We start from the raw sequence: 12,330 nt of genomic DNA, 5'->3' as shown, positions 1-12,330 counted from the left end.
ATGAATCTTTCTTTTCATCATTCAGGATGTCTTCGTCCACATAGTGGAGACTGACAGAATTATTCAGTGATTGTTGGAATACCATATATTTACAGCTGATAAAAATAAACTTTGTGCACAAAGCAAGACTCATATCTGTGTTACTAAAAGCCACATTTCTGCAACAGTAAGCATAGCATGCATCGCAAAAACCCACAACATGGTATCGTTCAAGAAAATAAAAATCTCTAAAGCTTAATTGCAAAAGGGCCCACAGAGTTAGGGGAGCTCCAATAGACCCCCACGATAAATAATGGTGGTCATTTCCTAAAATACACTAATACTGCTTACTTTATATACTGGATAAATTAACAGCTTGTGTTATGAACAGTCTTTGAACAGTTCTTTATTTGTACTCTCTCTCTCAGAAAAAAGGGGTACTATGGGGTACTGTGCCTTTCCTTTTCGCTGAGGTGGTACCTTCTAGGGTACATCATTTGTTTCTTTAGTGTCTATTAGCTAGAAAGGTGCATGTAGTGTACAACTTTACTTTAAAAAGTCTATTAATCATTATTCACCCATAAAGGTACACAATATCCATGTTTCCAGATGAGAAATACGCATGAAAGGTATAAAAGGACACCATTCCCAAAAGGGCACAAGAAAATGTATAGTGTATTCAAGCCCCAGTCAGCACTTAACTAAACTTAACATTGACATAAACTTACAGAATCTCATGAAAGGTGTAACGTAACATTTTCAGATGGTTATTAATCCAAGTCTATGGAAGTACAGCGGCACTGTTTGACGCGACGCACACGTTTCCGTCTGATTCTCGGGATCTGACTCGGGCATATCAGCGTGTAAGTGACGACGGTGAATGTTTTTGGTTTGCAGAAGGAGCAGGACTGGAAGGCGCTTTCTTCTTGGTAGACGTGCCGCGGGATGTAAAAGGAGTTGCACTGGCCGTAGCAGAAGCTGTTAATGATGGTACGGCTGATGCAGCCCTCTTCCTCTAGCGTCTGCTTCAACGGCTGCGTCTTGCACCAGTCCCGCTTCAGGTAGTGGCGCTCGGTCACATGCAGAGCCTCCTGGCTGGAGTCGAGAACCTCTTGTGTCGGCGCATGCGCAGATGTTCCCGTGGCGAACCAGCTCGGTGCAGGCTGCGCGGTCTGCTCCCAGGAGTTAGGGCTGAGTTTAGTGTGATGAGGAACGGCGCCTTGAAATCCGCTGCTGCTCCAGCACTTCACAGGACAGCAGATTAGCCACAAACCCAGGATCACAGCAAACGATACCTCTTTCGCCATCTGTTTCATGTAAATACAGAAAGCAAAACTGTATAAACAGGGTGTAAGGATACAGAAATGTTAAATAGGTCTGGAAAAAGAAAACGATCAGTAGTCTACAAACTATTATGATCAACATCGACAAATGTATACAATCATCATTTAAGATAAAAACTGCAACAGCATTCCTGTGGATCTGTTTAAAACTAACCTATAAATTATCCAGAGGTACTCTGCATAATCAGGTAAACTGGTTAGGCATAAAAGCTTATGAAAAGAAAACAACGACCACCAAACAACAAACAAACAATACTACTACTACTACTACTACTACTACTAATAATAATAATAATAATAATAATAATAATAATAATAATAATAATAATACTATATTTCCGTTTAATTAAAATCCTATTGAAAACATTGATGATAAAATAAATTATTTACCTTGTGAATTCCCAGTTGTTGTCAGTTGAGATAATTATATGTATAGCCTTGAACAACAAAAGTAAGCTGAAGATCCTATAATATCCAAAGTTCATATAACCGACAGAAATTGCGAGGCGTCCGCGCAACGTTTTAAGTGAAAGTGGGCGGGACGCAGTGAGACAGGCCACGCCTCCAACTCGGCTTGCGACATTCAGCTCAGTGATGCGCCACTGACTCGCTTCACTGGTTATTTTTTCAGTATGCTCTGTATTTCTATGCTGTTCATGTTTTTCCTGCCACGCCACACCTAAATCAATTCATGGAGGGTTCAATAAGTTAGTTAGTAACAGAAAACTGGGGAATATTTGAAAATGTTAGCCACCTCCAATTTATAGGAAGGTCCAGGATCTACATTGTGGCCTGAAACATACTATAAATTAATTCCACTCAAAATTTTGGCATTTCTTTAGTCATCACATCAGGCTTTTTTGAGCATTATCTCACACTGTCGCATTACTGACAATAACAGTCGGCTCATTTAAAAATCTATAATCTAATAAATCTATTTTCACACCAATTGTTTAATCACCTTTTCCTTTTCCTTTTTGCATATAAAGCACTGTTTTGTCCCATGGATTTCTAAATGTTCCACAGATTGTTTTTGTTTTCTTTTTTACATTGACAGTGACATAAAGACAGTGTGTCATTGTACATACAGCTATTGCATGACACACACTAGTAAAATGGCTAAACATAGCTAAACTGTATTGTACTAATATACTGAAAGAAAGAAAAAAAAAAGATCAGAACAGCTGTGTCTGGAAAATCTCACATCTGGAAAATCTGGTGACTAAAAGAGAAATGTGACAAATATGATGTGATCAAGCTCTTTGTAACAAGTACCGGATGTCCATTATTGAAAAAAGATCATTGCAACATTTTAGAAGAACTTTTTAAAAACACACATCAAAAAAATATTTTGCACATGAACATTTTTGTTTTATTTAACTTCCTGAAAACAAAGAAAAATACATTTTAAATGATCACTATCTTCAGTATCATCAGTTTCATCTCATGATTCAGGTTTATTGGATTTAATTTTAACATGCACAGAGAGATACAACAATTCTATTATGTAACTGTCATTATAATATTACAATCAGACTTGTCTTGTAGTGGTTTCCATTTCTTCCTCCTCTGAGAAATGTGGCACAGATTTCTTAGCCACCACATTGTCCAGTCTTTGTCCCATCAGATACGGGTTGGTGTTCTGAAACAAAAAACAGAAGGGAGTCTGTCAGCTTTTTCCTTAACAGGATACAAGTACAAACTGTCCTGTGGTCAGGGGTTTATGGTTTTACATTTTCATGGTATGATCACCTAACCTAAAAATATCATGGTTTTGTGTTATTATGGTATTAATGAGCCATTTAAATAACACAAGCTGGTACTGACAATTAAAGAAAAATGTGATTTTAAAATGTTCATATTCTATTATATATAACAAAATTATAAAATCACATAACTGATTTTTTTTGTAGAAAAACACACCTCCCATTAAATCTTGTATATTGATATTTTATTATTATTTATTAAGCTGAAAGAAAGTAGCTGTGATGAAAGGCAGCGCTCAGCACTCATTTTGTGAATTTGTGAATGGAACAAATGAACAGATAAACAGGAAGAGTTATCCGTCCAACTATGACTTAACTGTGAAACTGTGACACCATGACAGGGTAACAGCCATATTAGTGGGTCATATATATCTCACCTTTAGCTAAAATAGGTAAAGAATCATTACAATCTGAACAAACCCTTTTTCTTCTTTTCGGTCCTCCTTTCAGTTTTTCATACAACAGCTTTTTATTCTGGAAGCACAGTCAGAAATAAGAATGTAAGTGAATGCTTGAATAAATATTTTGTATTTTACTTGGAAAAAGGTAGTGATCAGTAGAAACAGTAAGTTCTTGCTTTTTTTTCTCAGCTAGTATTAAAATATCTGGAACTCAAATTTAAGGTTAGACTTTGTTTTTATTTTTAATATAATCAAAAAAAAGCTTTGATGATTTGAGTCAATGTTCTCAACAGCAGCATATAAACTCCGTTCCAGTTCGAGATTTTGTGCTGGGCTTGCACCAGATGTTGAACAGATGCTAATCTTGACTCTCTGTCCATCTTATCCACACTGTAACTCACCCATTTGGCCAGTGTGGGGTAGTCATGCTCTGGGTCATAGAGGTGCTGGTGTTTCTGAAACTCTCGGCTGAACTCAGCTGTGTCTGGTGAATTCTCCAGGCACCCATCAGCAGCTAGAAAACAAAAGAAAAGTCACTGTGATCATTTAAGAAGAAAATTAATGAGAAAATCTATTTTAAATAAATGCAATCTATTCTTGATTATTCTAACTTAGAATGACAGAGTGGAGCAGTGGTAATACTAAATGAAATTAAATGGATTATTATTGTATGGTGTCTTATATGGGTGGTATATAGTAATAAAAAACACTTTCAAGCATAATATTTTAGTGGGTATGGCAGGTGCTTCTAGATTCATTTGTACCCGTTTTTCCCAGAGGGCATGGGTTAGGTGGATCAGGATATCCATGGTCCTGGCTGAAGTCTTTTGGGACATTGTCTCCAGTCAGTTCTGCAACAATATTTGGGATGTTCCCGTAGGGGCCAAGATGCTGAAGTCCCTCGTGAGCACCACCTAGTGGACACAAACTCCTGTAACTTGACTTGCAGACAGAATAAACCACACTTACAGGCAAAGAATAAGACAAATTAGTCTCTCCAGAACAATCAGTTGATAAGGCCCATCATACAGCAGTTGTTCCAGTCTACGAATCTGAAATGGAGTCCCATGGGTGCTGATATTTACTTTGACTGCTTGTGTAATATTTCTTCATTTGATCAAACAAACTACTTACCTTGATAAACTATATATCACACCACAAATCAGTAACAGCCACTTCTCACACAGAGTAATTTAACATAAAATCAGCCAATAGGCAGATGACATTTTACTGTTCCAAAAATCATCATTTTTTTCCTATTATGATATTTGAGCATTAATTGATCTTATGATATTATGAACTGTACTGCTGCAACATGATTGGCTGATTAGGTTATTGCACAGTTGTACACATCTTACTAGTAAACGGATTTGCAAGTGAATATAGTATACTCTAATCAGGCATAACATTATGACCACCTGTCTAATATTTTATTGGTCCCTCTTTTGGCATGAACTACACTAGATCCCTGAAGGTCTGGTGTGGTATCTGGCACCAAGATGTTAGCAGCAGATCCTTTAAGTGCTGCATGCCCCCCCCCCAACTTAAAGGATACTTACAGGACTTAAGGATACTTTGAGGACAAAATGTTCACTTGCTGCCTAATATATCCCACACACTAACAGATGAGGAGATAATCAGTGTTATTCACATCACCTGTCAATGGTTATGTTATGCCTGATGGATGTGTGGCAAACACAAGATCATGACTGAAACTAGCTTTCTTGTCTCTGTACTACGTCCTCTCAGAAAGTATATAAAATGCAAATGCTTCATTTTTCAATTTTAGATTTAAGTGAAAAATCATTGTTGTTTTAAAAAGCAACAGAAATTACAATAAAAGTATAAATTAATGTCTGGGGCGTACTTTGTTCTTAATATAATAAATATAAAATAAAATATATAAAATAAATAAATATAAAATAAAATATATAAAATAAATACAAATATTTAAATTCTAGACGTTTTAGTTTCCAAAAATATAAATAAATAAATAAATAAATAAACTTAAAAATAAGTAAAAAAAAAAAAACACGAGTCATTTGTACTCTACTTTCACCTTTTTGAGGGTAACATAATTTAAGCACGTTGATATTGTTAATGACAAGCTTGTATTTTGCATCCTTAATATGTAACATTTACTTTTTTTCTTTATTATATTATAACGTTAATAAATAGTGTATGTGTGAGTGAGTGTGTGTGTGTGTGTGAGTGTGTGTGTGCACCCTGGATGCTGAGCGGGCCTGCTACATTAGCGGCTTGGTGCGCAGTAAACTCCTCGCGGGGTCGCGCGATGCCGAGCTGCTCCATCACCCCGTGCAGGAGCCGCTCAATGTCCGCGTCAGCGCGCGCGCTCCGGCCGCTCACCAGCGCCGCCATGCTCAACACCAACGCCAACACCAGCGAGCCCATCCCTGCACCATCAAGCACACAACACACACCGAGATGAAACCACACAGTCTTCATCACAACACGCTCATTTCTAGCTAGATTTCTATCCTTTCTATCCTCTGAAGTCTGGCCTGTGTTGTTCTGATTCACGCGCACAGAAAGCAACACAAATGTATATTCCCTGTCCGTTAAACTCCATCTACTGTTATATTCCACAGATTATGACACATTTTATTCTGAAGCAGACAAACAACATGACCGCATTGTTGATGCCATTGCTTGCTTCCCCCATACTGCGCCACCTTCAGCAAACAGGACACAAAGAAAGCAACCCAAGCGCAGTTTTTCACATTTCTCTAATGCTCAAAACAACGATTAGGATTTTTTGCTTGTAAAAAGAAGCCTATATGTGAGTATAAATAAGATCTTACCGTCTAATGTTTATGTGGGAAGAGGTTATGAGGATGAGGAGATACGCGCTTCCTCCTCTCTTCCGGAAAACTGCGCTGTTGCTAAGCGACCCAGCTCTTCTCCTCTGCCCACGGTGCAAAAGGACACAAGCCTACAACTCCCCCTGTTTATACTCATCCTTATTCTTAGAAAGTTCCTGACATTATACAAATAAAGCGTATTTTTACAGAAAGAATGCATTATAATTACATAAAATGTATTTGTGTGGTGAAAATTTCAGTTTGTTCTGAGCATCACTGGGAAGTTATTTTCTTATTACTTATCATTGTTGTCAGGATCACAGTGGACCTCCAGGCCCAAGACAGGACAATATTCACCCCAGATGGGATATCATCTTATCTCAAAGTATCATGCACACACATACACTATATTGCCAAAGGTTTTAGGACACCCCTCCAAATCATTGAATTCAGGTGTTGTTTTTCAGGGGGTTGGGCTTGGCCCCTTAGTTCCAGTGAAAGGAACTCTTAATGCTTCAGCATACCAAGACATTTTGGACAATTTTATAGTTTCAACTTTGTGGGAATAGTTTCGGGCTGACCCATTTCTGTTCCAACATGACTGCACACCAAAGCAAGGTTTATTGTGGAGGAACTTGACTGGCCTGCACAGAGTCCTGACCTCAACCTGATAGAACACCTTTGGGATGAATTAGAGTGGAGACTCTAAGCCATTCCAAAACTAGGATTTTACATGCACATGAATGTAATATGGAGTTGGCCCACCTTTTGCAGCTATAACAGCTTTAACTCTTCTGGGAAGGCTTTCCACAAGGTTTAGGAGTGGGTTTGTGGGAATTTTTGACCATTCCTTTATAAGCACATTTGTGAGGTCAGGCACTGATGTTGGACGAGAAGGCCTGGCTCGCAGTCTCCGCTCTAATTCATCCCAAAGGTGTTCTATCGGGTTGAGGTCAGGACTCTGTGCAGGCCAGTCAAGTTCCTCCACACCAAACTCGCTCATCCACGTCTTTATGGACCTTGCTTCGTTCACTGGTGTGCAGTCATGTTGGAACAGAAAGGGCTCATCCCCTGACTTTTATCACAAAGTTAGGAGCATGAAATTGTCCAAAATATCTTGGTATACTGAAGCATTAAGAATTCTTTTCAGTGGAAATAAGGGGCCAAGCCCAACCCCTGAAAAACAACACTGGAATTTATTGATCTTGTAGTTAGTCTTGCTTGTTTTTTGGACAGGGGGTGAAAATCAGAAAACCTAGAGGAAATACCAATTAAACACAAACTGAAACTTCACACAATCACCCAAGATCACACTATAACCACGGCCCTTAGGTGCCATTGCTTCCTGCAATTTTGATCCTGTGAACGTTTTCATTTCTAAAATGTTTTAAACACCTTTCATCAGTAAAAGACAATGAGAAACTTGAATACTGTTACAGGCAGTTAACTTTATTACAATAGTACATGTATATACAGTAATTGAAACAGTACAAATGCAGACAGAGGGGTAAACGGACGGATAGGATAAGCATTTAGAAGCATTTCCTGTGGACAATGGAGGGGCCAGCCTCATCATATTCCTGCTTGCTGATCCACATCTGCTGGAAGGTGGACAGGGAAGCCAGGATGGAGCCACCAATCCATACAGAGTACTTACGCTCAGGGGGAGCAATGATCTGGAAATAGGAAGAAACATTATTAGAATGTGCATAGACCAGATTCAGACTGCTTTTCTGACTTTATTCAGTAGTATGTTACCTTGATCTTCATGGTGCTGGGGGCCAGAGCAGTGATCTCCTTCTGCATGCGGTCAGCAATACCAGGGTACATGGTGGTACCACCAGACAAGACGTTGTTGGCGTACAGATCCTTGCGGATATCAATGTCGCACTTCATGATGCTGTTGTAGGCAGTCTCATGGATACCAGCAGACTCCATACCTGTGAGGTAATATCACATCAGTAAAGCATGTAGTTACCATGGATGGGAGGTCGTACTGTGTGTAATAAGCATGTCAACAGTAGGATGCAGTGTGGGACAAAGTGTACTGTACTAGCAAGACACACCAATGAAGGAAGGCTGGAAGAGGGTCTCGGGGCAACGGAAACGTTCATTGCCGATGGTGATGACCTGGCCATCGGGCAACTCGTAGGATTTCTCCAGGGAGGAGGAGGATGCAGCAGTGGCCATCTCGTTCTCAAAGTCCAGAGCGACATAGCACAGCTTCTCCTTAATGTCACGTACAATCTCACGCTCAGCTATGGAGGACATATTTTAGTGAGAAACTACACAAGTGCAACTCATGAAGGCAATACTGATGTTTAATAAATTAGTCTAGTCAAATAAATTTTTTTCGAAGGTATTTTAGGAATCATTCCTCATAAATATCTTATTCTGTAACTGTTCTTAAAGTTCTGTTCTATACCCACCAGTTGTCACAAAAGAGTAGCCACGCTCAGTCAGGATCTTCATCAGGTAGTCAGTCAGGTCACGACCAGCCAGATCCAGACGCATGATGGCATGGGGGAGAGCATAACCCTCATAAATGGGGACGTTGTGGGTCACACCATCACCAGAGTCCAGCACAATACCTGTAAAGCCATGCAAAAGAGTGTACATCTTGTGTAAATTTACAAACAGATGATAATAATAATAATAATAACAGCTTTATTTTGCAATGATTATTCCTGGAGAAACTGACCAGTAGTACGGCCAGAGGCGTACAGGGACAGCACAGCCTGGATGGCCACATACATGGCTGGGACGTTGAAGGTCTCAAACATGATCTATAAGAAATGGGATATTTGTCATTTTCAGTATAATTTAATGTGAAGCATAAATGTCAACAATGTATTTCAGGGTAGGGTGGGCTTTAGTGTACTCTGTATTCTCTACTGACCTGGGTCATCTTCTCCCTGTTGGCCTTGGGGTTGAGTGGGGCCTCAGTGAGCAGTGTGGGGTGCTCCTCAGGGGCCACACGCAGCTCATTGTAGAAGGTGTGGTGCCAGATCTGTGAAGGTTAAAAAAAGAAAAAAGTTAATAAGAAAGAAAGAAAGAAAGAAAGAAAAAGTTTTAAAAAAAACTTGCCTTGAATTGATCTAAAACTGACAAAATGTATAGAAATTATATTCCTTTGCTTAAGCCATTACCAATACCCCCCAAAAAGTTTTTATCACATTACTGATATTGTGATTTATTATAATAAGTTTGTGTGTATTTCTTGATGTCTTTGGCACTCACCTTCTCCATATCGTCCCAGTTGGTGATGATACCGTGCTCAATGGGGTACTTCAGAGTCAGGATACCTCTCTTGCTCTGGGCTTCATCTCCAACATAGCTGTCCTTCTGACCCATACCCACCATCACACCCTGTTGGGAGAATCCATCCATCAGAAATCATTCATTCTTTTGCACTTTAACACAAATCAAGCATGAGTATGTGCCGTTGGTTGTATGTTGTTGCTGCATCCTGTTGTGCTTTTGACTTACCTGGTGACGGGGTCTGCCAACAATGGAAGGGAAGACAGCACGGGGAGCGTCATCACCGGCAAACCCAGCCTTGACCAAACCAGAGCCATTGTCGCACACGAGGGCGGTGGTCTCGTCGTCGTCACACATGGTTAGTTTTTTCTGGGATGGTCTAAAAAGAAATAGATAACAGTAAGAAAAAATATTCTTAACACTTAGGGTTCTATGTTTTAGTATATACAGTACAACCTATATGAATGAGGTTTAACATGTACTACACAATGTAATAAAAAAAGAAAAGAAAAGAAAAAAAAGAAAAGAAAAAGAAAATTTGGGCCATATTGTCCAGTCAAGCATCATAATTTTATCATTAACCAGAATAATCTTTTAAGTATCACTTTGTGTAATCACAAAAAGGTGGACCTGCAGAGACCCCTTATCAATGAAGCTACCCCTGAGGCAATTACACAAATGAAGGAGATTGTGAGCTGATGAGTGACAGCATGGTCCTGACTCAGCTGTCAACAAACAGTAACTCTTCTCTGAGTGCTATGTGCTCTTACCATGAAAATTCCCTTAGCCAGCAGACTCTGTGTCAGTAGTCCTGAATTGGATTTTTGAATTTAATTTCTGAATTGGATTTTTGAATTTAATTTCTATATTTCACATTCATTGTTTTTAACAATCTTTTCAGAGGTCTTACTGATTTTGGAATATTTCTAGAAAATAAAATCAAACTTAAGTTGGCTTCCTATAGAAGATGTGCTTCCTATAGAATTTCACTAACTGTCTTCACAAACAGAGATTGAATAAAAGATTTAGTTATGTTACCAAATATTAAAAATTATAGTTGATCCACCATCACATAGATCTCAAGGTTTTGTATCCTAACCCTGTCCACCTCCCTCCCTGTTGTAGTCCATGAAAATAAAACACAAGGCACTTACCAAGCTGTACTGGAAGACTGGATTTTCCACTGGGACAGAGGGTGAGTGTGAGGGATGCTCCTTAAATATACCAGGGGGGCCGGGGGCCGGGCGGGCTCAAGTATTCACACAAGCCTAAATAAGAGCTGGTGAAAAATGGCTCACTAGTAAGGGAATGTAGTACCTGATCTTCAGCGGCAGGAATCTACTAAAATGGAATGGTGATTTTTAGGAGACTGGAGTCCCTCCCTGTGGCAGAACTTGTGCCTTTATTTGTTTATAAAAGTGGAGAAGACTGTAGTTTCTAGCCTACACTATTCCCAGTTCATTCATTTTCATTACTGTTAGTGAATAATTGCACATAGTGTTATTATGTTATTATATTTGAGCAAGTTGTATGAGTACATTTTTTAAAAACATGTGTAGTGTTTAACAATCATGACTGGATTTTCAGCCATGTTATGATACATATAAATCTCAATCTGCATATTTTGCATTTTTGCCGACATGGATATGATGCATGATGCAATTTTATGTCTCCTTAATTATAATAATAATTAATATTGCAGTCAATAATAATAATTTTGCAGTCAAATTTAATTCATTAAAATTTTATTTGTAGAGTGCTTTTAACCATAGACAGTGTCACAAAGCAGCTTTACAGACGTCCAGTTAGAACATTTTTGTTCAAATTGTTCATTCATATGAAAATATTATGTGGGAGTAGGAGGAGATCTGCTGTAATAGTAAATGTTTCAGATCTGGCTAAGGAACCAGCCAGGGGGCCAAATGCACAGCACGATGCAATGCTGCCAATGGCATGTGTGATGGGGCCCAAAACATGCCAGACAGCTGAGGTGGGGTTTACGTGGCTAAATGGAAGGGGGGTGGATGAAGATCTCTGTCCCTCCTTCACAACTGTTTTCTGGACAGCGTGGAGCTGCTGCATTCTGATTGGCTCTTACGTGTCCTTTTAGGGTCATGGCGTGTAACAGGTGTCCTCGGGTGCACATTAACGCAGCTCTTGACCACTGTCAGCTCCTTATTTGTCAGCACTCTCTACTTGCTAAACCCTATGAGGAAAGGACATAGGGTTTTTTTTTTTTGCTCTATTTAGAGTGTTAGACTTTCCTAGACTGCATGTCACTAATCACATATTATATGAATTTCTACAAAATATTTCCATAAAAGATATTTTGTTTTAATTTTAATTTGATCAATACATCCTGTAGATGAACTAGCAAAGATTTTAGTAGTCACAAATAGTCAATTTTGGAAAATAAAGCAAATGATAGTCCACGCATTTCAGCTACTATTTCAGAATCAAGGACTTTTGTATACTATATATGAGGTTTGCGAAACATTATTGTCTTTAATGATGCCATTCATTAAAGCCAGATAAAAGAGTATGGATTCAGTTTCAAAAACTTATTTTTTAACCGTGCTTAATTCTAATCAGCTTATTTGCGGGGTGTGCCTTTACACTGTGTTGTTTAAATGGACCAGAGTTATTCAGTAGATTTGTGTTCCATTGGGCTGTGCCATAGTCGGATTATGTGTGTGCATTTCTGTGTAGCACAAAGTCTCATCCTCTGGTTTAGAGGCACTATACTTAGAACATTTTC

The 12,330-nt window shown here is 38.9% G+C and overlaps 3 protein-coding genes across 3 annotated transcripts; all 3 read right to left on the bottom strand.

Moving 5' to 3' along the window:
* Positions 1-271: 271 nt before the first annotated feature.
* grem1a (gremlin 1a, DAN family BMP antagonist) lies at positions 272-2,453 on the bottom strand. Its single transcript, XM_058379147.1, has 2 exons — positions 1,713-2,453; positions 272-1,286 (listed from the first exon to the last, which is right to left on the bottom strand). The coding sequence occupies exon 2, from the start codon at positions 1,284-1,286 to the stop codon at positions 750-752; it is 537 nt and encodes a 178-aa protein (XP_058235130.1). The 5' UTR covers positions 1,713-2,453; the 3' UTR covers positions 272-749.
* A 302-nt stretch (positions 2,454-2,755) lies between these two features.
* On the bottom strand, positions 2,756-6,448 carry LOC131345939 (neuroendocrine protein 7B2). Its single transcript, XM_058379146.1, has 6 exons — positions 6,312-6,448; positions 5,715-5,903; positions 4,254-4,403; positions 3,891-4,003; positions 3,509-3,562; positions 2,756-2,964 (listed from the first exon to the last, which is right to left on the bottom strand). Exons 2-6 carry the CDS (start codon positions 5,899-5,901, stop codon positions 2,854-2,856), a joined length of 615 nt encoding a protein of 204 aa, XP_058235129.1. The 5' UTR covers positions 5,902-5,903; positions 6,312-6,448; the 3' UTR covers positions 2,756-2,853.
* Positions 6,449-7,739: 1,291 nt separating this feature from the next.
* Positions 7,740-10,884, bottom strand: actc1a (actin alpha cardiac muscle 1a). Its single transcript, XM_058379145.1, has 9 exons — positions 10,727-10,884; positions 9,801-9,951; positions 9,552-9,680; positions 9,211-9,321; positions 9,013-9,097; positions 8,741-8,902; positions 8,378-8,569; positions 8,070-8,251; positions 7,740-7,987 (listed from the first exon to the last, which is right to left on the bottom strand). The coding sequence occupies exons 2-9, from the start codon at positions 9,927-9,929 to the stop codon at positions 7,844-7,846; spliced, it is 1,134 nt and encodes a 377-aa protein (XP_058235128.1). The 5' UTR covers positions 9,930-9,951; positions 10,727-10,884; the 3' UTR covers positions 7,740-7,843.
* Positions 10,885-12,330: the final 1,446 nt, after the last annotated feature.

This window comes from Hemibagrus wyckioides, linkage group LG25, assembly GCF_019097595.1.
Source record: "Hemibagrus wyckioides isolate EC202008001 linkage group LG25, SWU_Hwy_1.0, whole genome shotgun sequence".
Lineage (NCBI taxonomy): Eukaryota > Metazoa > Chordata > Actinopteri > Siluriformes > Bagridae > Hemibagrus > Hemibagrus wyckioides.
This window is presented reverse-complemented; position numbering and strand designations above follow the sequence as displayed.

What these genes read in the sequence shown, in the direction of transcription:
- grem1a (XM_058379147.1), bottom strand. Translation starts at nt 1,286, where the DNA reads ATGGCGAAAGAGGTATCGTTTGCTGTGATCCTGGGTTTGTGGCTAATC.
- LOC131345939 (XM_058379146.1), bottom strand. Translation starts at nt 5,901, where the DNA reads ATGGGCTCGCTGGTGTTGGCGTTGGTGTTGAGCATGGCGGCGCTGGTG. An exon ending in AGGCCCGCTCAGCATCCAGG is followed by an intron (nt 4,404 to 5,714) that starts GTGCACACACAC and finishes TGTGTCCACTAG; the next exon opens with GTGGTGCTCACGAGGGACTT. An exon ending in GACCGAAAAGAAGAAAAAGG is followed by an intron (nt 2,965 to 3,508) that starts GTTTGTTCAGAT and finishes TTTTTGTTTCAG; the next exon opens with AACACCAACCCGTATCTGAT.
- actc1a (XM_058379145.1), bottom strand. Translation starts at nt 9,929, where the DNA reads ATGTGTGACGACGACGAGACCACCGCCCTCGTGTGCGACAATGGCTCT. An exon ending in ACAGGGAGAAGATGACCCAG is followed by an intron (nt 9,098 to 9,210) that starts GTCAGTAGAGAA and finishes CATTTCTTATAG; the next exon opens with ATCATGTTTGAGACCTTCAA. An exon ending in CGCCTCTGGCCGTACTACTG is followed by an intron (nt 8,903 to 9,012) that starts GTCAGTTTCTCC and finishes ATGGCTTTACAG; the next exon opens with GTATTGTGCTGGACTCTGGT.